This window comes from Megalobrama amblycephala, linkage group LG3, assembly GCF_018812025.1.
Source record: "Megalobrama amblycephala isolate DHTTF-2021 linkage group LG3, ASM1881202v1, whole genome shotgun sequence".
Lineage (NCBI taxonomy): Eukaryota > Metazoa > Chordata > Actinopteri > Cypriniformes > Xenocyprididae > Megalobrama > Megalobrama amblycephala.
Window position 1 is genome coordinate 52,576,121 of NC_063046.1, and position 27,285 is coordinate 52,603,405.

Consider the following 27,285-nt stretch of genomic DNA (forward strand, 5'->3'; position numbering starts at 1 on the left):
ATCGATATAAGTATCAATATTTTTGACAAAACTAATTTATATAACAATTTGGTCACACTTTAGATTAGGGTCAAATTCTCACAATTAACTACGACTTTTGTCTCAAACTCCTAATTACTGCTTATTAATAGTTAGTAAGGTAGTTGTTAAGTTTAGGTATTGGGTAGGATTAAGGGATGTAGAATAAGGTCCTGTAGAATAAGGCATTAATATGTGCTTTATAAGTACTGCTAAACAGTCAATATCCTAATAATATGCATGCTAATAAGCAACTACTTAATAGTGAGAATTGGACCCTAAACTAAAGTCTTACCAACAATTTCTATCTGAATGTATGTATTTATGAATGCAAAATTTGAACTCTCAGAACAATTTATTGAACAAAATATTGTCAAACAACAATATAAGCATTAAAAATGTATTTAAAATGCTCCTGGCAGGGTATTATTATTATTATTATTATTATTATTATTATTATTATTATTATTATTATTATTATTGCCATCAATATAGCCTTTGCTGGAATGGCAATAAAAAAAAGAATGAATGTTAATGTGTAATGTGAACATTCAGAATTTTTTGAGTTAAACAGCAATAAAAGCATTAAAGTCACAATAAACTGAAAGGAGTGACAGATATTTTCTCCCATATTGTCATACGTCCAACTGAAATGGATTATCAAAAATTGACTTAATTCTATGCATTATTCTAATGCAAGCTTGCAGTTGATTGTAAGAAAGGACAGAGGTTTATTGGGATGAAATGATTGTACAAGTCCGACATTTGCCACCAGAAAGAAGTTTGCTTTTCACTGTAAAATCCATTTATGACATTTTTATTAAGAATTAGTAAGTCCAGATGAATTGTTCACAATATGATCAAAAACTTGCATTTAGAAAATAAATTTCCATTTCATGGCAACTTTAAAAAATGTTGTTGTTGTATTTCCTCAGCTGCTGGATGGCATGGGAACCCAGTCTCGGAGCGTTTTATGGCCCGGCAGCCTTCATCGTTTTCGTGGATTGCATGTACTTCCTCAGCATTCTCATTCAGCTCCGTCGGCATCCCGAGCGCCGCTTTGAACTCAAAGAACAGTCCGAGGAGCAGCAGCACCTTTCTGTGGCTGAAGCGACCGAAATTACACCTGCCCATCTGGAGACCTCATCCACAGCCGCCGCACACCCGGTTTTGATGTCGGCTCTGGAGAACGAACATACTTTTGTGGCCCAACTCATTGGTGTTGCAGGAGCCCTAGCTCTTTATGTAACAGTGTGGGTGTTTGGTGCTCTCGCGGTGTCCCAGGAGCATCCAGCGGATTTGGTGTTCGCCTGCCTGTTCGGCGCTGTTGCTTTAGCCCTCGGGGCGTTTTTTGTGGCGCACCATTGCGTAAACCGCCAGGACATGCGTCGTCATTGGTCACGAGCTTGTTGCCTGATTCGCCGTAACTACGGCGTACAAGTTGATTCCCTGCTATTGCCTATCACGGTTACCGGTGGCTCTGTGCTGACGGCCAGGGGAAACAGTGAAGCAGCGAAGTGTCCAGCCAGCAGCGCTGAATCCTCCTGCACCAATAAGAGTGCACCGAGCGTACGCAACTCCACCCAAGGCTGTAAACTGACCAATCTGCAGGTCGAAGCCGCTCAGTGCAAAGCGGCCCCTTCAACGGCCAATGGGAACGGCTTTACTGGACAACAGCCTTGACTGAACATTCAGTCGACAATGAGATTAAGATGCATGTAGCGCCTGTTGAGGTCCAGTATCGGCCCAGCTCAGTCAACAACAACAATCTTCCGGGAACGGGCAACGCGAACATCAACGGTCACTCGGGGCGACACCACAAGAACCGTACAAGAGCTCATCGGGCCAGCAGGCTCACCGTTTTGCGCGAGTACTCTTACGACGTCCCGACCAGCGTGGAAGGCAGCGTGCAAAGCGTCCCGCACAAGCGCCACCATCACGAGAGCCTACACGCCCGCAATAGCCGACGGGCGGCCTATTTGGCTTACCGGGAGCGCCAGCAGAGCCAGCTTCAACAGGACAGCAGCGACGCCAGCGCCAGTTTGCCGCGCCGCTCACGCCATCTTGGCCAAAGGTGGAGGCGTTCCGCCTCGGTAATGGTTTCGGGCACGGCCTCAGCAACAATGTGGGGAACGGCGTCAGTAATGGAAGCTTAGTCGGAGGAGGGGACGGATCTGGGACCGATGTCACCAGCCAAATTAGAGACTGTCCAAAACAACCCCTCGCTGTTGAACTGGAGGTACAGCCCAAGTCTTACGGGTTGAATCTAGCGTGCCAAAACGGACCTGCCAAAGACTCAGAGAGACTACAGAATTTGTCCCCCCTAAATGTGGAGAGTTCAGGGAATATTAAGACTGGCTTGTGGAAGCACGAAACTACTGTGTAGCAAGATTCCCTTCTCAGAGACTACAAATCAGACTTTTATCTATAACTGTGAATCTTTTATTTTATGATTTTGGTGGTACAGTTTGTAAAAATAGTTCCTAAATGAATTTACGTTTTAATGTTTATGTTCGAAAACTGAGTACCTACAAATGCTTGGCTGCGAATCATCATAGTCAGTCTACAAATGGTCTATTTTTGTACCCTTTAGCCCATTTTGTATTTTCAATCTGACATTTGATATGTGAAGATGCATGACTCGCTGCCCTTTGAGTATATGTTGGCTGAATCTCTTAATGTGTTTTCACATAATTGTGGCCATCGAAGTAGTAGTAATAATAATAATAATAATAATAATAAAAAAAATGCAGCCCACTTAATCTCATCTCTGAGTTCCAGAGGTGAGTTCAGACCCCTTCATCTGAGAGCTTCCTTTAGGCCTTGTGGTTTTGATTAATTGGGAGCTTATTAAAGGATTAGTTCACTTCAGAATTAAAATTTCCTGATAATTTACTCACCCCCATGTCATCCAAGATGTTTATGTCTTTAGTTGAAAAGAAATTAAGGTTTTTGAGGAAAACATTCCAGGATTTTTCTCCATATAGTGGACTTCACCGTGGTACAACGGGTTGAAGGTCCAAATTGCAGTTTCAGTGCATGATCCCAGCCGAGGAATAAGGCTCTTATCTAACGAAACGATATGTCATTTTCTAAAAAATAAAATTGCATATACTCTGTGATGCGAATACGCGTTACGTAATCTCGGTGGAAAGGTCACGTGTGACGAAAGTACCGATCCTGTGTCTACAAAGCAAACGTTCAAATACACACGTTTTTTAAAAAAAAAGGTAAAACAACGATGTTTGATGATTTTGAAGTTGGAGGACAGAATGAAAAAACTCAATGAATTTTACGCCTTACCGCGGTTCTTCCGCCTACGTCACGCGTGACATTTTCAACGTGATTATGTAATGCGTGGCGCATCGCAGAGCAGTGCAAGACGAGCATTTGCGGTTAAAGTATATTTATTTTTTTAGAAAATGGCCAATCGTTTCGCTAGATAAGACCCTTATTCCTCAGCTGGGATCGTTTAAAGCCCTTTGAAGCTGCACTGAAACTGTAATATTGGACCTTCAACCCGTTGAACCCCAGTGAAGTCCACTATATGGAGAAAGTCCTGGAATGTTTTCCTCAAACTAATTTCTTTTCAACTGAAGAAAGACAGACGTAAATATCTTGGGTGACGTGGGGGTGAGTAAATTATCAGGATTTTTTAATTCTGAAGTGAAGTAATCCTTTAAATGATTTTACTTCAAATGGTACAATTTGTAAAAATAGTTCGGGAAAGAATTTGCGTTTTAATGTTTGTTCAAAATTGAAGGACCTACAAATGCATATAGCTTTCCACTTGACTGCGAATCATCATATTCAATCTACAAATGGTCTATTTTTGTATCCTTTAAGCCCATTTTGTATTTCACGCTGACATTTTGTACGTGAAGATGCATGACATTCTGCCCTTTGAGAATATGTTGGATGAATCTCTTATGTTCTAATGTGTTTTCACATAATTGCGGCTGTCAGATAATAAAAAATCTCTTTGCGCAGCCCACTTCATCTCATCTCTTGAGTTCAAAGGTGAGGGCAGACCTCGTCTTCTGAGAGCTTCCTTTAGGCCTTGTGGTTTGGAGTAATTGAGAGCACGTTGTGTCATTGCATCTGTTTCATGGAGGCTCTAATTGAGGTGCAGGTCCTGATGCCTATCTGTGCTTTTCCCCCACTTTGGTGGAACCAGTTGGATGGGCAAGAAATTGTAGGCCGCTGTCTCCAGGAGTTGGATACCCACGCTGTGATTGATGGCTGACTCTCAGGTCGGGCTGCCTGTCATCATTAGCAGTGACGGGAATATAATTGCTGTAGTGCAGCCTCACCTCTCCTACCCCCTTCTTGTCTAACTTGCCACAAGTCTGTCGAGCTGTTCTCCGCAGGATAATACAGGACAGAGTGAAGGATAATAGAATAATGCTTTATTCGCACACACACTTGTATAGCTAAAAATAGCGGATCAAAATGCAACTTTTAGTGTGTTCTTTTAACGACCAGTGTTTTGTGAGTTTAGTGGTGCTAATGAAGTCTGCAGGGGTTTCACTTTGTTAAATTAGGCCATATATCAATTGTGCTCAAGACATTGAAGAAAATTGAGATTATTGCTTTCGTAACACATAGGATATTTGCCCTGGATTTAAAGTTGATTCTCTTCTTGTGCTGAGAATGTGCCTGTCTAGAACATAAATACGAATGAAAGCCTAGCTATATTATGATTAATTATGGGTTAATGACATGATGCTTTTTTCTGTTTTTTTTTTTGTTTTTGTCCCAATTTAATTTAATTTCAAAATATGAAGAAAAAAAGCATCCTTTCATGAATAAAGTTCTTAAAAAGAAAGAGTTTTTAGTTTGGTAGTAGTTTGACATAATCTTTTATAATTATTAAGTGTAAGTCTGTCAAATCAATCATGAGTTTTATTTTAGCACCACTGAAATATCGTTAGGATACATCTGCAAAGTTACGACACTCAAAGATCAATGCAGAGGGAGATATTTTCTTTTACAGAAATCGCATTTTAAGGAAAACAACAAACGACTGGTAGGGAACTACAATGAGCTTCTTCCAGGGTTGGTGACATCACAAACCCCAAAATGTACATAAACCCTGCCCCGTGAGACACATGCAACAAAGGGTGGTGAGGCCATGTTGGATTGCTTTAGAGAAGAGGAAGACTTGTTGTAGTAGAGTGTTGTTGCCATGCCGTCATTTTACGCCCGTCTGCTTCACAAATGAGGGTCAAGGGTCCAGTTGCATTCTTACAGTTACTACTTATCAGTGTCGACTCCGGTTTGAACAATGTAAGGCTGAACACTGTTACGGACAATCATCATTTTTGGCTATGTGAGATTCTCCAGCTTTGTTGTTGTTGAGCAACTGACGCACGTCACTCCCGGATAACTGAAAATGGGCAAAGAGGCGGGGAGGTGGTTTGAGCTGATATGACTGGTTGCTGAAACCACGCCCGCCTAGCTCGACGTGACCATGTTAGCAGCAAAGGAGCTATCTATCTATCTTAGATACGATCTAAAATATTAATGAAGATAAGTTTTATCATCAGAACGTTCTAAGGGTTTACTGTCAATCTACGGTGTTTTTTAAGATATAGATCCTCCAACACCAGTAGTGTTGGGTGTGCAAATAACAACATGGAAAATCAAATGGGACTTCATACCTTTATAATGAAATAGAGATCGCGAAATGAATCCAATCTGTGGCACTTGGGTAAAATATGAGTGTCCATTGCAAAACAAAAAAACATTTCACATTTCTTCTGAATGATCTGCTCTCTGTCATCGTTCTTCAAGAAAGGATGCAATCTGAGCAGCCTTTATGTTGTAAAACTGTATACGATCGTACAAACAAATGAGCCCGTGTCCAAAGTATATTTTTTCAAAATAGTGCAGCAGTTTTAGTTATAATATCCAAGCAGTGCTGTCGGATTTTGATATCCTCCCGCCATTGTCATTGTAGTAAATCTCACAATCAAAACTTTCAGCCAATGCCACGATCCAACAACGTGTGTTCTGTGTCTCTTCCCCATGCATGCACATCTACACAGACACACATCAGCCTCTCGAATATTATGCAGCAAGCCATATTTTATAATTTTATAAAATAATCGAGAAAAAAAGCACAAAAACGGCTGAGATGCCAAATTCAGCGGCAGTAACATGGCGGCTCACAGACAGCAGCGCAATCTACCTGTCGCTCAAGTGACCACGCCCTTAATTATGCAGAACTTTAAGGCTTAATATAATTTAAACGGATAAGTTATAAAAAAATTCACCCCCCTCAGAGTTGTCATGAAGGGCAAAAATAGCAGTATAGACCAAAACCACAATTTGAACCAACTTGTAAACATGTTTTTTTCTGCTATAAACTTGGCCAATTTAACATGGGACTCTATGAGATTCTGCTCTCTTTTGGAGCCTGTCCCTAGCGGCCAGTCGATGAATCGCAGTTTAAGTTACTTCCGTATTGGCTTCACGAGAGAAAGGGGGAGGTTGCCGCTTGCATCCAAGATGTTCATGTCTTTCTTTCTTCAGTCGACAAGAAATTAACGTTTTGATGAAAACATTCCAGGATTATTCTCCTTATAGTGGACTTCAGTGGAGCCAGTTTCAGTGCAGCTTTAAAGCATTCTACATGATCCCAGATGAGAAATAAGGGTCTTATCTAGAGAAACCATCACTCATTTTCTAAAAAAAAAAAAAAAAAATTATACAAGTTTTAACAATAAATGCTCATCTTGAACTAGCTCTCTTCTTCTTCTCTATTAGAATTCCAGCAGTGTAGACACTGCTAAGTGTATTACTGCCCTCCACAGGTCAAAGTTTGAACTAATTGTTGTATACTTGCACTAGCATATTGTATATGACAATTTAATTCAAACTTTACACTGCCGGAATTCAAATAGAGAAGAAGAAGAGAAAAAGAGAATTTTTTTTAGAAAATGAGCGATGGTTTCTCTAGATAAGACCCTTATTTCTCATCTGGGATCGCTGTAAACTGTAATTTTGACCTTCAACTGTTTGGGCTCCACTGAAGTCCACTATATGGAGAATAATCCTGGAATGTTTTCATCAAAAACCTTAATTTCTTGTCGACTGAAGAAAGAAAGACATGAACATCTTGGATGACATGGGGGTGAGTAAATTATCAGGAAATTTTTATTTAAAAGTGGACTAATACTTTAAAGCTCCGCCCTCTTCTGGACAAGGGACAGGGAGCAGCAGCTCTTTTAAATAGGGGCAAATTTGACAAGCTATAATAAATGATCTGTGGGGTATTTTGAGCTGAAACTTCACAGACACATTCTGGGGACACCAGAGACTTATATTACATCTTGTGAAAAGGGGCATTATAGGTCCCCTTTAAATTATCAGATAATTTAACCTTTTATTGACAAGACATGGTTTAGTTCCCATGTGGTGTGACTCCCTAAAAAAATGTAATGATATTTAGGAATTAATAATGAAATTCATGGAGGATAAAAAAGATCATTGTTGGCATCAGTTTGCGAGTGTGCTTGTTCCACTGACCTTGTTTTACCATATGGGGTTGTTAATTCTCACTTGATGTCCACTGACTATGTCCAGATGGATTCATGGGTGACATGCTCTTCTCATGTCCCAGAAATCCACTTCCACAGTATCTCCAATGGACAGTAATCCTGAAATGTTCAGTATGTTTTATCAGTTAACACCGATAAAGCTCATGCACTTTTAACAACTTTGTGAAGGGCATGCAGAAAATGATTGAACTTATCCATTCACGTCATCTTTATCTGCTCGTGGAGGACTTAACAAATGAGCAAAAGACAAGAGGTTCTTAATTTTCAGCCAACTAATGATAAATTAAAAGCATATTTCTCACAGACAGAGATGTATTGCCAGACCCTTCCTGAATGTGACAAAGAGAAAAGGCTTTGAATTATGCATGGAGCACTTATGACTGTATCACTCCAACCAAACTGCACTGTGCCAGCCTTTCTGAGTTAAATGAGAGTATTCCTTTTCTACTATCCCATATGCCCTTAAAGAATTCACCAATGCTTTGTGTCAAGTTTCATCATTTGAATGTAGGATTTCCAGGGAGAAAAAAACTCAAAAAGAAATGAACAAAATAAAATAGCACATAAACTGTTCAAAATTTTGGGGTCAGTAAGAATTTGAAATGATTTTTCAAAGAAGTCTCTTATTCTCAAGGCATATTTCATTCTCATTCTACATGGCATTTATTTGATCAAAAACACACTATAAAAAAACTTTTTATTTTTTTTTTTTTTTTTTAAATATTACAATTTAAAACTGTTTTCTATTTGAATACATTTTAAAATGTAATTTATTCCTGTGATGCAAAGCTAAGTCTTCACATCATTACTCCAGTCTTCAGTGTCACGTGATCCTTCAGAATTTTTTGTAATATGCTGATTTAAGGGTACATTTACACTAAAATTATGCTTTTCCTTTGCGTTTTTCACGTACAGATGACAATGTGTCCCCGTTCACACGGATCTGCAAAAACAACTAAAAATACTCTATACTTCATGCCAGGCCAGTAGTTGTCACTAAATGTCACTTTGTAAAGATCAGCATGCCTATAGACTGAACACGTGAACACAATTTTGAGTTTTTTGTAGTTTACAGAGACGATAACAGTATTGTTTTGAAAAACTTCCACTTTGAAACTTTTGTAAATAAACAGCCAAAATGCTTAAAAAGTTTTCTGTTTATTAGTTGAAAACAGTGTCATGTAAACAACTTCCTAAGTGATAAAGGAATATTTCATATTATTACCCATGTTGAAAAGAGTTTTTTCCCTGCTTATATTTCTGTGGAATTGTAATACACTACCATTTAAAAGTTTGGGGGAAAGAAAGAAAGCAAAAAAGAAAGAAAGAAAAAAGATGGATGGATGCATGGATGGATGGATGGATGGATGGATGGATGGATGGATGGATGGATGGATGGATGGAAAGAAAGGATGGAAAGAAAGGATGGAAAGAAAGGAAGGATGGAAAAAGAGAAAAAGAAAAACAATGGATGGATGGATGGAAAGGAAGGATGGAAAGAGAGAAAGAAAGGATGGATGGATGGAAAGGATGGATGGATGGAAAGAAAGGATGGAAAGAAAGGAAGGATGGAAAAAGAAAAAGAAAAACATTGGATGGATGGATGGATGGATGGATGGATGGATGGAAAGAAAGAAAAAAGAAAAAGAAAATGATGGATGGATGGATGGAAAGGAAAGAAAAGAAAGGATGGATGGAAAGAAAGAAAGAAGAAAAGAATGGATGGATGGATGGATGGATGGATGGATGGAAAAAAGAAAGAACGGATGGATGCATGGAAGGAAAAAGAAAGGATGGATGATGGATGGATGGAAAGAAAGAAAAAGAAAGAAAGAAAGAAAGAAAGAGAAAGAAAGGATTGATGGATGGATGGATGGATGGATGGAAGGTTGGAAAGAGAAAGAAATGATGATGGAAAGAAAGAAAGAAAGGATGGAAAAAGAAAGAGAAAAGGAAAAACATTGGATGGATGAAAAGAAAGAAAAAAAGAGAAAGAAAGAGAAAATGATGGATGGATGGAAAGGAAAGGAAAGAAAAGAAAGCATGGATGGAAAGAAAGAAAGAAAGAAAGAAAGAAAGAAAGAAAGAAAGAAAGAAAGAAAGAAAGAAAGAAAGAAAGAAAGGGAAAAAGAAAAGAGAAGAAAAGAACAAGAACAAGAAAAGAAAGAAAGAGAAAAGGATGGATGGATGGATGGATGGATGGATGGATGGATGGATGGATGGATGGATGGATGGATGGATGAAGAAATGAAGGAAGGAAGGATGAATGGATGGATGGATGGATGGATGGATGGATGGATGGGGAAAGAAAGGATGATTGGATGGATGAAGAAAGAAAGAAAGAAAGAAAGAAAGAAAGAAAGAAAGAAAGAAAGAAAGAAAGAAAGAAAGAAAAGATGTTTTTATTCAGCATTAAATTAAAGTGACAGTACAGACATTTATAATTATAAAAAAAGATAAGAATAAAAGAGCAGCACAACAGATTTCAACATTGATAATAATCATAAATGTTTCTTGAGCATCAAATCATCATATAAGAATGATTTCTGAAGGATCATGTGACACTGAAGACTGGAGTAATGATGCTGAAAATTCAGCTTTACATCAGGAATAAATGACATTTTGAAAATATATTCAAATAGAGGAGTTATTTTAAATTGTAATATTTCATTAAATTAATATTGATTAAAAACTTTTGACTGGTATCTATACAATATCAAACTTACCAGCTTTTATGACTGTTATTCATATCAAGAATATATCAGAGTAGCATTAAATCATTTGCATATTTTGATTTTTGGCAAATGTGTTTTAGAAGCATCTGGCAGTGAGTTTGAGGTTTGCCTCGGAGATGAAGATTGATATGATGAATTTTTACCATCTGTGCCTGATAGAATAAAAACCTATACAGTTACCTACAGTTGACTAATTATGCAGGATGTCAGTAGCAGCAGAAATGTAATCAGAAATCACACAACCTTCCTCCTCCTCCTCAATGCATGTGAATACTGTACTTGAGTCATACTGTGATAATACGATGCTCTTTAAGAGCTTCTTATGAGAACGAGAGCCATTTGCACTGTTATCTCGTTGCTGTTATAATTCTTTAATGCACCATGATGTTTTGAGACTTGCAGAAGCAGGATGCCAATATGGTGGCAGATCAGGATCATGGATCTGATATGGGAAATTAATGGATATGGGATTAATAAATGATGAGGATAAATGATGCCATGCTCTCTCATCCAAAGCACCACAACTTGCCGCAGGACAGGCCAGGGGTCAAAGACAATCATTCTGAGAACCTGACACCATTATTATAAAGGTCTTGCTCCCAAAACACATTACTTGAGCATTATGGGATGAGATTGTGATCACAGGTGTGCAGGCCTGGAATTAGGTCAGCACCTGTTTAAAGCAAGTTCATAACATGCTGGAATTGATGCAGGGAACTCATTATACATGTGATCATTTGTCTTAATGTAGAGCCTGGGCTCGGAGAAAAGCTTTAGTGTCATCTGTTGTTGCTGGGGAGAAACTGATTACATGTAATCTGGATTACGTACATGTATCATATTCCAAAAATGTAGTACTTGTAATCAATTATATTATGTTGTAAAATGCTCATAATCGGATTACAGTTACTTTTTTATGGATTACACATGATTACACAATGGCCAGTGTTGGGGTAACGCATTACAAGTAACATGAGTTATGTAATCGGATTACTTTTTCAAGTAACTAGTAAAGTGATGCATTACTTTTTCAATTTACAACAAAATATCTGTTACTTTTTCAAATTACTTTTTCACATTTACTGACTGACAGCTCTCCTGTTTCCATGTTGAGAGAAATAAAATGTTGTGTGTGCTGTGTGAACATGAGGGTTATTGTCATTTTAGAATAAATGTGAACATGCATTTACTCATCTTACTTGCATAGAAACATTCAGTATTCCTCAAAATGAATAAAAACAGTGAAATGCAATCTCAGAAATGTATATGCAAACCTGTAATAATTAACTATATTAAATTACAAAAATATACTTTATTTAATCTCACTTTATTTAAAAATGTCTTTGCTGCTGACCTTCAATGATTCAATTCAACTATAAAAAAATGAGCAAAAATTACTTTACTTTAGATTTAGAAATAAGAGTGTTGAACTTCTGTATCCTATTCTTCTTTAATCCAGAATGTCAGCACAGCTGAAAGGTTTGTTTGAGCTGCGCCCTCTACTGTACAGGCATGAATATGCATTTCCTTCAGCCCGAGGCTCTTTTGGTGTGAAACTTTTGGCCTTTACATTTGCCAAAAATAGAACTTTTTTTGTTGTTATTAAAAAACAATAAGCAAGCCCAGCCCAGGTGAGAAAAAGTAACGCAAAAGTAATGTAACACATTACTTTTCATAAAACGTAACGAACACAGTTAATTACTTTTTTAGGGAGTAACACAGTATTGTAATGCATGTAAAAATGTAAAAGTAACTTTTCACAACACTGACAATGGAAGTAAATAATTCTCCCTAATTCTTCTTTTTACTCCTTTCTAAAAAAAATTCTATTGTGTTTCATACCGTTTAGCTTTGACTATATTCACAATATAGAATGGCCATGTAAATGTCATGTAAATAAATTTGTGATGCTTCTAAATTTGGGGACAAAAGCATCTCTCATTTACACCATGTATGAGATGAATTATTATGAAAGATACAAAACATTCAAATCTAAGTGATATACAAGTTAGGTCAAAAGTAATCTAAAAGTAATCAAAAAGTAGTCAGATTACATGACCTAAAATGTTCCTGACCTAAAAATCTACATCACAATGATAACTACAATCAGAGCCGGCACCAGCGGAGCACTGAAAATGTGGCGTCTCAGATAAAGAAAGGGGTCCCCAGTCAGAAAAACATACGTGGCTCATTCGCGTATTTGTCAGGCCGTAAACAAACCTGTCACTACTACAACTATGAAACTAAAACCTATTGATGCAGATGGCAGAACATTGAATAATACATAAAACAAAACACTATATAAAACAAAATTGCGAATCAGACTATGCACTTAGTAATTGTGATTGTCTATTTCATCATTAAAATTCATTTTCACATTCATCTCTATTGAGGGGGCAAGATAGTCCAACGCCCCCTCACGCCCCCCGTGGCGCCAACCCTGAATACAATTTTGTAATTTGTAATCAGTAACAGACTACAATTTGCAAGTAATCTGCCTAGCAATGTATATTAATATGGCAACTCAAAACCTGACGTGATCAGACAGCAGCTGTCAGCTGCTCTTCAGCTATTGTGCTCAATGAGAAAACATTGCAACCTTACAAATATGTCTTGGGAAATAAATTCAAACTGTATGTCTGAGATTTTAGATTTATCAGGTTTGACAGAAGACATTACAGCAGATCTGAGACTATGGGTTAGGTGTCCAACTGCACAGATGGCTGTTTCGGCGAAGGCAGGATTAGTTTTGTGCTTGAAGATGTGTTCAAAAAGTAGTTGATATGTTTCCCTGTCAGCCTGCTATTATTTTTTGAAATGAGTGTCATAATTAATCAGTCATCCACTGACATAAAAAAAACCAAAAGCTTGTGTTTTTACTTCTTCATTTTTACGGATAGTGAAGATTGAAAGGAGACTGAGAGGCCAGACTCGAACCTCCTTCAACTGTATGAGCTCAATGGCTCAACACTAGAATCTGTGGCACTGCTCAAAGGCATCATCTGTTTATGGCAGGGTATGGCGACTGCCGTACCTTGGCTGCCTGGTCAAGTCAATGCAACTTATATAATTTTATTCATTGCATGAAGGATTAACGGAGTTATATTACTGTGTGTAACATATAATTTGTATTTTTAAATAAACAGAAAAGTAAGTAAATTAAAGCAATCTGGTTGTTATGTTTGTGTCATGCAAGATCAACGGCGCTACCAATGTGTCTATTCACAATGTCGTTTTGCAACGTTGAGTATTGTAGCCAATCACAGGGATTTCTGTTGAAAATAGTGACCAATCAGAAGTGTTAAATTACCGGTTGTCCTAACCAGTAGCTATGGTGACACACATCAATTCTATTTTAGAAAGGGTTTCTATTTTTTTGCGAAGTCACAAAGTACGGCAATGTTAATCTCAGGTAATGTTTGTGTGCTTTATTTAATGTTAAAAGAGTGTAACGTGACTTTTGATATCATTTAGTGCTCCCAGCTTTGATGCCTTAAAAATAACAATGGATAATTCACCTCAGATCTTGAAATTAAACAAATGGAAGCAAGAACGTTCAAACTGTGAACAAACAAGTGTATTCTATGACAAAGATTGTTTCAGTAGCTCAGTGTGTTTTTTTTTAAATAATGTTTAAAGGTGCCCTAGAACCAGTTTTTACAAGATGTAATATAAGTCAAAATACCCCATAGATTTTTTTTAAATTAATTTTTTGTAACTGCCTATTTTGGGGCATCATTAACTATGCACCGATTCAGGCTGCAGCCCCTTTAAATCGCGCACTCCCTGCCCCCCGAGCTCTCGACTATAATACAGTGCATTTACAAAGTTCACACAGCTAATATAACCCTCAAATGGATCTTTACAAGATGTTCATCATGCATACTGCATGCATGCATCGGATCATGTGAATATAGTATTTATTTGGATGTTTACATTTGATTCTGAATGAGTTTGATAGTGCTCGTGGCTAATGGGCTAATGCTACACTGTTGGAGAGATTTATAAAGAATGAAGTTGTGATTATGAATTATACAGACTGCAAGTGTTTAAAAATGAAAATAGTGACGGCTCTTGTCTCCGTGAGTACAGTAATAAACGATTGTATTTTTAAATAAACATAAAAGTAAGTAAATTAAAGCGATCTGGTTGTTATGTTTGTGTCATGCAAGATCAACGGCGCTACCAATGTGTCTATTCACAATGTCGTTTTGCAACGTTGAGTATTGTAGCCAATCACAGGGATTTCTGTTGAAAATAGTGACCAATCAGAAGTGTTAAATTACCGGTTGTCCTAACCAGTAGCTATGGTGACACACATCAATTCTATTTTAGAAAGGGTTTCTATTTTTTTGCGAAGTCACAAAGTACGGCAATGTTAATCTCAGGTAATGTTTGTGTGCTTTATTTAATGTTAAAAGAGTGTAATGTGACTTTTGATATCATTTAGTGCTCCCAGCTTTGATGCCTTAAAAATAACAATGGATAATTCACCTCAGATCTTGAAATTAAACAAATGGAAGCAAGAACGTTCAAACTGTGAACAAACAAGTGTATTCTATGACAAAGATTGTTTCAGTAGCTCAGTGTGTTTTTTTTTAAATAATGTTTAAAGGTGCCCTAGAACCAGTTTTTACAAGATGTAATATAAGTCAAAATACCCCATAGATTTTTTTTAAATTAATTTTTTGTAACTGCCTATTTTGGGGCATCATTAACTATGCACCGATTCAGGCTGCGGCCCCTGTAAATCGCGCACTCCCTGCCCCCCGAGCTCTCGACTATAATACAGTGCATTTACAAAGTTCACACAGCTAATATAACCCTCAAATGGATCTTTACAAGATGTTCATCATGCATACTGCATGCATGCATCGGATCATGTGAATATAGTATTTATTTGGATGTTTACATTTGATTCTGAATGAGTTTGATAGTGCTCCGTGGCTAATGGGCTAATGCTACACTGTTGGAGAGATTTATAAAGAATGAAGTTGTGATTATGAATTATACAGACTGCAAGTGTTTAAAAATGAAAATAGTGACGGCTCTTGTCTCCGTGAGTACAGTAATAAATGATTGTATTTTTAAATAAACATAAAAGTAAGTAAATTAAAGCGATCTGGTTGTTATGTTTGTGTCATGCAAGATCAACGGCGCTACCAATGTGTCTATTCACAATGTCGTTTTGCAACGTTGAGTATTGTAGCCAATCACAGGGATTTCTGTTGAAAATAGTGACCAATCAGAAGTGTTAAATTACTGGTTGTCCTAACCAGTAGCTATGGTGACACACATCAATTCTATTTTAGAAATGGTTTCTATTTGGGTTTCTATATGGGTTTCTGTATAGAACCCTGGGGGTTTTGACTCATACTCAAATCATACTAAATAATGTTTTATAAAAATCTAAAAATGCAGAACGTTTTCTGTGGGTAGGTTTAGAGGATAGAAAATACAGTTTGTACAGTATAAAAATTATTATGTCTATGGAAAACATGGAACCCAACGTGTGTGTGTGTGTGTGTGTGTGTGTGTGTGTGTGTGTGTGTGTGTGTGTGTGTGTGTGTGTGTGTGTGTGTGTGTGTGTGTTTGTGTGTGTGTGCGTGCGCACATTTTTGTGACATATCAGGACACAAATTTGTATAATGACATGGGTATGACATAGGTAATTACAAGGAGAGTGTGACTTATGAGGACATTAGCCTCATGTCCTCATTTTTCAAAATGCTTATAAATCATACAGAATGAGGTTTTTTTGAGAAAGTAAAAATGTGCACAGATTACTGTGATGGGTAGGTTTAGGGTTAGAGGATAGAAAATACAGTTTGTACAGTATAAAAACCATTACTCCTATGGAATGTCCCCACAATTCACAAAAACAAACGTGTGTGTGTGTGTGTGTTTGTGTGTGTGTGTGTTTAAATCCATAAATAAATCTGGTAGTTATTTTAATGATTCGTAGAGAGAGACCAATTAAGACATTAGCGACTTTGTTAGGGAAATTATATTTGTTTTTGTATCTGTGTGAGAATATTGAAATACTGAAAACATTAAACATACCAGAGAGAACTACTGTAAACGTCAATTTATGATTTGTAATTCAGACAAATGCAATAATTGCTCAGCCTCATATTGACATACATAAGTCAATAATAATAATCTGTCTCATGACAACAGAAACCTGCTGTATATGACTTTCATAATTTAAATATTGATTAATTATATTATACTATTTTTATTTTTCATTAGCAGTAGATATTATGAAAAGATTTCAAGTCAGCTGTTTGCATCACCATGCATCTCGTTCTTGTGTGTTTTCCTCAGTGTCGCGTCCACATTAACTCCCATATTCTGCTTATATGGCTCAGTCCTCAGTTACGTAAGCTTGATAGCTCAGACATTATCTTCTTAGTCTCCAGGCTACAATCTCTTGTACGCACACACTATACAGTACAGGCAAATGTGGGATGGAGTCGGTGAATTACTGCATTGAGCAAATGGAGCCAAATCCTTCTTTATCCTCTTGTCTAGAAGACATAAAGTTTGCCTAGTTGGATGCTTAATTTCTCCTGTGAGGAGTTTTGCCCTCCTACATGTTCTCCAACTCTTCATTTCCTTTCACCTGCATTTCATTATCACAGCTTGGGTAGTGGATGTTGATTGCTGAAGTTTCATTTATTATGTTAATTATGCTTTCAGGAAACAGAGGTGATGATGATATTAAATTGTTTATTCTTATTTTGATGTCAAATTTCTAATATACAAATACTGTTAGATCATTATTACAACAAAATAATACAGCACAACATCTCGAGCAATATACTGGTAAATTAGTGAAGGTATATTCCAGAGATTGTGTAAATGCTGGTTACTGTCGTTCGAAAAGCTGTCAGACATGTCAAATCCCATCTGCTGGATTCTGAGCAGTCTTTTTATATACTCTTTTCCATTCTCCATGAAACAGTACATCAAGCTTCAGCGTGGCAGTGTGTTCTCAGTACTGGCAGTTCTGAGTAGCAAGTCTCAAACTGAAAAGGCACAGTGGCACAGTAGGCTAGAGCGGTATATCATGCTATAGTGGTATAGATCAAAATTCTAGTTCAGTGTAAACGTCAATGCTGGATCATACAATCTACTGTGCAGATGCCCCCCAAAGTAATTGGATACTGAAAACCCACTGTATGAATTTCATTGCATTAGATAAAAATGTTCAAGCAGTGATGCTGACTATTTCTCAGAGCTAAATTTATTCTCTTTATATTTTTGCAATTACTTTTTATCAGCTGGTCTAAGAGTAGATGTGTCAATAGTCACCACAGGTGCTAGACAAATATCTGTGTAGTGCAGGATGAGTCATCATCAATAATTTTTAATTTGTTTTTTAAAGGGTTAGTTCGCCCAAAAATGAAAATAATGTCATTTATTACCCACTCTCATGTTGTACTACACCCGTAAGACCTTCATTAATCTTCGGAACGCAAATTAAGATATTTTTGTTGAAATCCGATGGCTCAGTGAGGCCTGCATAGCCAGCAATGACATTTCCTCTCTCAAGATCCATTAATGTACTAAAAACATATTTAAATCAGTTCATGTGAGTACAGTGGTTCAATATTAATATTATAAAGCGATGAGAATATTTTTGGTGCGCCAAAAAAACAAAATAACGACTTATATAGGCCGATTTCAAAACACTGCTTCAGGAAGCTTTTGAGAGTTATGAATCTTTTGTGTCAAATCAGTGGTTCGGAGCACCAAAGTTATGTGATTTCAGCAGTTTGGCAGTTTGACACACGATCCGAATCATGATTCGACACGCTGATTCATAACACTCCAAAGCTTCGTGAAGAGGGGAATTCAATGGGGAAACACTGAATTCTCCAAAGCTGTTCACCAAGCTTATTTGACAACTTACTTTCAACCAATGAAATTTGACAACTATCATGAATGTGGTTTCTTATGTTTCATTTAAAACAGCACGAGTGGCGTATGTGTGTGTGTGTGTGTGCTTCAATGAAAACAGCAAAAGGCTTACACATATATTGATTTAGAAAAATATTGTATGTTTACGTCACTTTTCTGAGCATTTCTATTAATTTTCCTTGGAATTATGCGATGATTGCAATCCAAGGAAATTTGAGTTATCTCTCTGTCTCTCTATAGGCCTACTGTTCTTCTATCCTTTCAGCCAGAGCAACAGAGGGAGGTCATGAGAGGAAAACAGGAGTTATGAGTTAGTCCGGTATCAACAAAGGCACAGGGAAGAGACAAATAAAACATTAAACCAAATAAATACATGATTATAATCATAAATAAGTTGTCGGTCACCGTGATTTTGCCAAGTAAGACATGTTCCTGGATCAACATATTTTTTTGATCCTGGAACAACATTCCTGTCTGAAAATTAAGTCTTAACCCTATTCCTACCCATAACTTATCCCTAAAATCAGAGGGGAAAGATAGGTGAATAACATTGATGTAGAAGCACCTAACCCTGGTTGCAAGCCTAAACTTGACATAACCGTTAAACTTGTCCCTCAAAACTGATTGGTTGATTGGAATGTTGTTCCAGGATCAACAAAGATGTTGATCCAGGAACATGTCGTACTTGGTGAAATCACATTCACCATGAGTAGTCTACGTTCCTGCCAAGCTTTAGTTGTCGGACAGATGGCCTCACATTTGACTCTAGAACACTTTGGTATACAGAGGAGTTCATGGTCGACTCAATGACTGTGAGATGCCCAGGTCCTGTGGCTACAAAACAAACCCAAAATCATCACCCCTATACCCGCATGCTTGACTTTTGGTATGAGGTGTTTGTGCTGATACGGCGTGTTTAGTTTTCACCAAACTGGTGCTGTGCATTATGGCCAAACATCTCCACTTTGGTCTCGTCTGTACAAAGGACATAGTTCCAGAAGTTTTGTGGTTTGTTCAGATGCAACTTTGCAAACCTAAGCCATGCTGCCATGTTCTTTTTAAAGAGAAGAAGCTTTCTCCTGACAGCCCAACATGCCATACTTGTCCCGTCTTTTTCCAAATTTGCTGTCATGAACTTCATCATTTAACATGTTAACTGAGGCCTGTAGAGTCTGAGGTGTTGCTCTTGGGCTGTCTGCAATTTCTCTGAACATAACACAGTCTGACCTTGGGGTGAATTTGCTGGGACGTCAACTCCTGGGAAGATTGGTGTCTGTTTTGAATGTCTTCCACTTGTGAATAATCTTCCTCACTGTAGAAAGATGGACTTCAAATTGTTTGGAAATGGCTGCATAACCCTTCCCGGACTGATGGCAGCAACAATTGCTTCTCTAAGACCATTGCTGATGTCTTTCCTCCTTGGCATCATAGGCTCCAGACCAGCAAACTGCCAGAACTTCAGCTTTTACAGAGGTCTTCACACTTGCTGATGATCAATTAATTTGATTAGCGGTGCCTGACCATTACTTATCCTTTTAATAGGAAACAATAAGGGTGTACTTAGTTTGTCACCCATGGCTTTTCCATCTAGGCCTAGTTTTTGTTAAATAAATAATGACATGGTGTGATATGTCATGTGTTGTTGTTCATCTGAGGATTTATTTTCCAAATTTTAACAACTGCCAAGGACCAGATGATTTTTATTATGTCCTGATACGGAAAAACCATGGAATTCAATAGGATGTCCTAAATCTTCACATGGCTGTATATATATATATATCTATATATCCATATATATAAATGAATATAAGGAATATGGCACTTAGTAGTAGAATAGATTAATCCTTTAAAAAGTTGACTACTCGTATGAAAACAACACTGACAGCGAGAGCGCGCCTGATCGGTGACGCGCATCCTCGACTGCATCAGTTGAAGTTGTTGAACGCTGAAGCGCAACAGTCACAATCTGCCCCCGTAAGTGCATTACACAAGGAGAGAAAACTGGAAACAAAGACTATTATTACAATGGAGAAGAATCTCGGAAGCATCTCATCCCGAGTGGACACATCAAGTTCATCGAGTGGTAGGACCAAAGGTGCATGATTATTTTCTCGCGGCGCGCGCACCTTCACATTTCCTCATGCATGCACATGTCTCGCATGTAAGTTTGACAACCTGACGGTCATGTTTGTACTTTTGCCGTTCTTTGAATGAGAGGCTTTTTATTATAGCTTCTGGTACCACAAAGAGTTGGAAAATTTAGGCTACCTGTTACTTTACTTTGGCCATAGATTTGAAATATTTAGGTAATTATTGTCATGGTGTCTTAAAGAGGAAAATCTGTATCATGATATTTAAGCTGGTCAGGCTGTGTAATAATGTGTAGAGTAACTAGATGGACTGACATGAGCTATTGTGTTTTAAACATCAAGCTTTGTTCACTGTCGACTTTTGTATGTTGTGTATCAGCATCTTTTTATAAAATGCATCAATAGAAGCAGCCAAGCAGGTGGGATGAAACTCACTGCCTGCGGACACAATCCTTGACCATTATACAGAGAATGTCGAAAAAACTTGCACCTCCTACCAAACTACAAACCTTCAATATTTATAGCACCTTATGGGCTTTGCCATCGAGCCATTACTGTAAATCCAGCACTACAGTCGTTTTCTATTATTAATACTAATATTACTATCCTTTCAGAGAGAACATTTCAGTTAAAATCTGCCTTCATCGTGTGCTTGATTCTTTCATAATATATCCCAATGTGACTTTATTGTGAACACACAACAGCAAAAAAAAAAAAAACAAAAAAACATCAATGATGGTCCTGCTGATGTTGGATGTACCTCAAGTGCATTGGTACTTTGTGCAAATCTGGAAAAATGTTAATTTCCTATTATCTTGAGTAGTATAAAAGATAATATCCTCTGATTCCTCTCACAGATAACTGATTTCTTTGCAATAATGATGGCAGAACAATTGCCGAGAAGCATGTGATGGTTATCTCTGCAATAACTAGATTTGTAGTAATGGTTTGTTGTCCAATAGTGACTTTTTATCCCCTGATAAGAGTCCGTGTTGTTCTGTACTAAATGATAAAGTATGTAAAGCTGGTTTGTTTAAATGGAAGGAAACACAATTTTATTCAGTACACAGTTACTTACATTTACTCATCTGCTTTATTCTCGACATAGACAAAGTGAACAATTAGCATTTTCATTGCAAGGCGATGATACAGTCTTTAAATCTTGAATTTTCAATGACATTAATGCGTTTGCTCTCTTATTAATGGATCTTAACATTCACGCTTTGAAATCCTAAATTCAGGCAGGTTTATTACCATTAGAGAAATACTGTGCTTTGAGTGCTTTCAAGAGTAATGCCATTTAAACTCATCTTTCGGGGTTGAAATTCTTACAGCTGCTACAGATTCATCTTTTGAGAAGAGACACAATTAATGCAGGCATTGGGCAAAGGTTAATGAGGGATATGAAAATTAACGTGAACTATTTTCTAATGCCGTCATAAGATCTTATCTATATAATTGTGAATATTTCAGCATTTATTTGAGCATAATATCACCATAAATAATATTTTAGACATATTTATAACTACATCATTGCCCAGTTTGAAAAGTGAATTAGGTGATTAGAGTAAATTAAGGGTATGTTTACAGGAAAACAATGTACTAAAAACTGAGTTTTTCCTTTTCTTTTTTCCAACATGTTCTCCAACCAATACGACCATACAGGTCGTTTGTCACTTCCCTGAAATATGACCCATAGGAGCGTTTGGTAAAATTGCGCCCCTTTCGACAACAGGACACTTTCATTTTAATGCATTGTTCCCTTTTTTCTGCGTCATTTTTCGGGTTTCGCGTAGCTCAATTGGCAGAATTGAAAATTCTTTCTGAAATATTTGCAAAAATATATTCGAATTCTAAAGGCAATACTTAATGTTAGAGGAAAAAAGTACTTTATTGTCTGCTATGCCCACAAGAGAGCGCAAGCGAGCGCAATAAGCAAATATACACCAAATCAAGCATCGCATCTTTTATTGAAATGAAATGACATTCACTTTTTTTTCAAACAACTGTTTTTAAATAAAAGATGTCATTAATGTGCATGAAAGGTAACAAAAAGTGCATAAAAACTGTAAGTACATCACTAACCTGAGAAAACACGCTTCAACAGACAGCGTAATGTTTGTACTACATGAACACAAAATAGTGACCTGCCATTCAGAAACAATCCGCTTACTACACATATTGCTTGTCAATATGTCTTTGCCAGCTGCGCAATATGTGGAAACAAACATACCGCACGGTTTTTGCCACCAACTGAGAGGGTTTTCGTCAGCGGGTAGCACTTCTCATTCATACATATCCATCTGCTCCAAAGGCCTGATGCCTTCTTCAGCACTGCTTAGGGTCTGACTGCATATGCCGTCAAACTAGTTGGCCATAACAGACAGCGCAGTCTTTTTTCTTGCGTCAACATCAGCGCGCTCACTTTTTGACTCCCCCATTATATTTATCACATTATTGCGCCCTGCACCGTGCTGTACTGTATAACCTAACAACAAACAAGCCGCGTCAGTTACGTCATCATGGCTTGCGCTCCTCTTGACACTGCAAAAATTCGAATGCACGGGTTTTACATTCGAATGTGGCTTTTTTTTTTTTTTAATTCGACGAATATTCGAAATTCGAATTTTTTTTGACAGCCCTAATGTGATCATGTGATCGTGGGTTTGATCCCAGGGAACACATGTGCTCGTAAATTGTGTATGCACTATAAATCACTAAGGGTAGGTTTAGGGGTGTGGTGGGTGTAGTCGTTAATAAAAAATGAGTTTTGCTAAATGGAAATAGGAGAAATGGTGTAAAAAGTCTACACATTGCATTTAAATGAACACGCATTTTGATTGGTAATGACAATCATACGTCATTTCATGATGACAGACGTAACACGACACTGTCATTATTTTTAGGCCCCCAAGAGGGCGCATGACTTCAAAACGTAAATATAGGTCATAATAAGGTGCTTGAAAAATGACCTATAGGGTCGTTTTTTTTGGAGGACAGTCTCCTTTTTTCCCATACAAACGACAACATTGTCAAAATGATCCCCTTTCACAAGGATCTGCAAAAATGACAAAAAATGCTGTATTATTCATGTCAGGCCAGTAGTTGGCGATGTCACTTTGCAAAGAAACACTATAGATGCCTATAGACTGAACACATTATACACATGCGCATGGCGTCACTGTTTTCACAAACTGTTTACATGGAGACGATAACGGTATTGTTTTCAAAAATCATGCACATTGAAACCCGTTTTCAAAAGTTTGCATTTTCAGGCCCCTAAAACGACGTTGTTGTGTAAATCAACGTCCAAAACTTTTACGTTTGTAGTTGAAAACGGTGTTGTAGACAGCTATAGCTTTTGTAGAAACATTTTATAAAGCATTAAATTGAAAATTATGGGTAAAAAAGTTTTTTTCATCGACTCTCGTGTTGTTCCAAACTTTTTTTGTTACAATTCTTCGATGGAAGACAAAAATAATTTTTGAAGAAGCTTCAAGCAGCTCTTTTCCATACAACAACAAATAGACCACACCTGTCCAAAAAAAAAAAAAAAAACATAACATAAAATAACCATAAAGGTAGTTCTTACAGCTCCTGCACGATATTTTTAGTCTTCTGAAACCATATGATAGTGTTATGTGAGGAACAGATTGAAAGATTTTTACACCAATAATCAATTGTTATTGGCTGAAAAGAGCTGTGTAAAGATTCTTCAAAATATCTCCTTTTGTGTCTTATGGGAAAAAATAACAACATACAGATTGGAAATGACATGAGGGTAAGTAAATAATAAAATAATGAAATATTCCTTTTTTAGAAACTTGATATAATGAAAAGAACATGCAAAAGTTTTCACATTGATCATGCAGAGAAAGCAAATTGGCACAAATAAGTAGATGGTGAGTGCCAGTATTGGGTAGGCGACAGTTTTACTTTGCAAGTTACTTAATTCTCAAACCCACGCTTTGGAAACGCTAGCCACTCGGTTGAAAATGTAACTGTTGTGGCTTTGAACAGTGTTAACCTTTAAGTACATATTTACATATAGAAGAGTTTGAGTCTGCTGAGCTGAGCATGTTGAATATTTAAAATCCCGAACAGCAGACGAAGGAATAGTGTTTTACATTTGGCATGCTGACTATAACATATAATGAGCAGACACTTGTTTCCAAATGTTGATGCTTGAAAATTGACTATAATTTTTTTATTTCCAAAAGGTCACACAGTGTTGTTGTTTCATGTACACTTGGTGAATGACTCGAAAGGTGTGTTTGCTTTAGCATTACTAAATATATTTTGATCCGCTGATGACCTTGTGGCAGAGTGCAGCTTTCATCTGAAGCCAAAGGTCTGGTAGCCTTTTGTATGTGGATGATTACCTTTGAATCCTTTATATGTACATCGCTGCAGTTAGGACTAGCTCGCTCTGTAGAAGTTTTGGCTTACGGATGTCCGTTTCTCAATGTGTATTTCTGTTTTATTGTCTTGCAGTATTGTGTTGCATAATCATTGTGTGGTACCAAGGACTTGCCAGGTGGACTTTGCAATATTACTTGTGAAATTCTATATTCTAAAGGCTTAACGTTGCCAACCAGCAGTTCAAAATCGACATTATGTCTCCATACTGTTATAAATTCCTTGAAAAATAAATGTTAAAGGGTTAGTTTACCCAAAAATGAAATTTCTCTCATTAAGTACTCACCCTCATGTCGTTCCTAACCCGCAATACCTTCGTTCATCTTCGGAAAACAAATTAAAGGTTAGTTCACCCAAAAATGAAAATTCTGTCATTTATTACTCACCCTCATGCCGTTCCACATCCGTAAGACCTTCGTAAATCTTTGAAATGCAAATTAAGATATTTTTGTTGAAATCCGATGGCTCCGTGAGGCCTGCATAGCCAGCAATGACATTTCCTCTCTCAAGATCCATTAATGCACTAAAAACATATTTAAATCAGTTCATGTGAGTACAGTGGTTCAATATATTGATACGAGAATATTTTTGGTGCGCCAAAAAAACAAAATAACGACTTATTTAGTGATGGCCGATTTCAAAACACTGCTTCATGAAACTTCAGAGCGTTATGAATCAGCGTGTCGAATCAGCAGTTCAGAGCGCCAAAGTCACATGATTTCAGTAGTTTGGCGGTTTGACACACGATTCGAATCATGATTCTACACAAAAGATTCATAACACTTCGAAGCTTCATGAAGCAGTGTTTTGAAGTCGGCCATCACTATATAAGTCATTATTTTGTTTTTTTTGGCGCACCAAAAATATTCTCGACACTTTATAATAGTAATATTGAACCACTGTGCTCACATGAACTGATTTAAATATGTTTTTAGTACATTAATGGATTTTGAGAGAGGAAATGTCATTGCTCCCTATGCAGGGCTCACTGAGCCATCAGATTTCAACAAAAATATCTTAATTTGCATTCCGAAGATTAACGGAGGTCTTACGGGTGTGGAACGACATGAGGGTGAGTCATAAATGACATTATTTTCATTTTTGGGTGAACTAACTTGGTGTTTTTTTTTTTTAATCTCCCATAGGAAGCAACAAAATGACCACATTCAAGGTCCAGAGAAGTAGTAAAGACATTGTTAAAATGACCTTTATGTTATTGTGCTCAAAAACAAAATGAAAATAAAGACTTTATTCAAAAATTTCTAAGAGAAGGAGTGTAAGAGGAGGAGTGTAAGCGGAGGATGAGACAGAGGAAGTAGGTAGCTGAGCAAAACATAACTACAGTTATGGAGGAAAATGATCTTTTAATTACTCTAGTTGGCGATTAGTAAAGTGTGCACCAACGCAACATAAAATAAGAAATTGTCAGGGGGGGAATTCAGTAAGAAGAAATTTAAAACTGTTTATTTGAACATACTATTCGTGTTTTAGCATCTTATTCACTAAAAGAATGTTAGGAAAGGCTCTTTACTATGATCTACACTGCTTGTCTGGATGTTTTCTTGTTTATAATATTTTTCTCTATCATTCTCCATGCTATTTTCTGTCATGCAGAGATTCTATCTTGCACTTATATCAACCTCATGTGTATTCACACATAATTCTTGTCTGTTTTAAGTACAGTAAGCAACATGAAAAAGCTCTCATACCATATTTTCACATATGCTCGCAAGGCAATTGTGCCGATTTTCTTTGTGCCGGAATTCTTTAGGACTCAAGTTTCTTGCTGCAATGGAAACACTGACACTAAATGCTCACATCTTCACATGCACAGAAATTTAGTATGAAATTTATATTAAAATATAATAATATCAATAATAATTTTGTTTATTTTTCAGTGATGGACACCTAATCTTCCTTTGGGTCACCATTTAATAGATTTTTTTTCTTTTTTAAAGTAAGATCTTTATTTACTATGGTATTGCATCTTACAGAGACAAATAATTTATGCCATTAATCTTCATTCTATTGCACAAGTTTCATTCTAAGCTTTTCGTACTGGATGGAGATGGTGACTACATAGGATCTTTATGCTCAGTTATGGACCGTCAGTGCAGTAATCTGTAGTGGTGATGAATATACTTTGCCCTGAATCTGTCATGTGCTGGATGTGGAGATCTGCTTTGGAAGTTGGTGGTGATATGTCTGAAATTCAGATCGATGTTTGGATGTCTGCAGTGTGCACACATAGATATATACACATCAGTTTCCCAGTTAATTCATTTCCGTAACCTCACATAAAGTGAGTTATAGCCAGTGTAAAAATGTACCAGTAAGAGTGTATTACTCTCAACTAGGGTTGCAAAGGGGCGTAAAATTTCCGGAAACTTTCCATGGGAAGTTAAGCTGGGGAATTTTGGGAATATTCCAAGATGGACACTTAACCCTGTAAAGCCCACTGTTGCAGAATTACAACATCACTTTCAACAATTTTTAAAAAAGGCTTGCAAATGTTTTTTTCTCTCAAGACCA

The 27,285-nt window shown here is 37.1% G+C and overlaps 2 protein-coding genes across 2 annotated transcripts in view; both read left to right on the forward strand.

Annotated features, from left to right (window-relative positions):
• The window catches only part of LOC125265673 (adhesion G protein-coupled receptor A3-like), a 55,988-nt gene extending 53,008 nt beyond the window's left edge, over positions 1 to 2,980 (forward strand). Inside the window, 4 exon segments of the mRNA XM_048186030.1 lie at positions 954 to 1,671; positions 1,673 to 1,696; positions 1,698 to 2,087; positions 2,090 to 2,980. Coding sequence (XP_048041987.1) covers positions 954 to 1,671; positions 1,673 to 1,696; positions 1,698 to 2,087; positions 2,090 to 2,404 — 1,447 coding nt within the window. The 3' untranslated portion in view covers positions 2,405 to 2,980.
• Positions 2,981 to 20,165: 17,185 nt separating this feature from the next.
• kcnip4a (potassium voltage-gated channel interacting protein 4a) overlaps positions 20,166 to 27,285 on the forward strand; it is a 269,903-nt gene continuing 262,783 nt past the window's right edge. Inside the window, exon 1 of the mRNA XM_048186032.1 lies at positions 20,166 to 20,339. Within this exon, the coding sequence (XP_048041989.1) occupies positions 20,270 to 20,339 (70 nt within the window). The 5' untranslated portion in view covers positions 20,166 to 20,269. The remainder of the gene's footprint in view (positions 20,340 to 27,285) is intronic.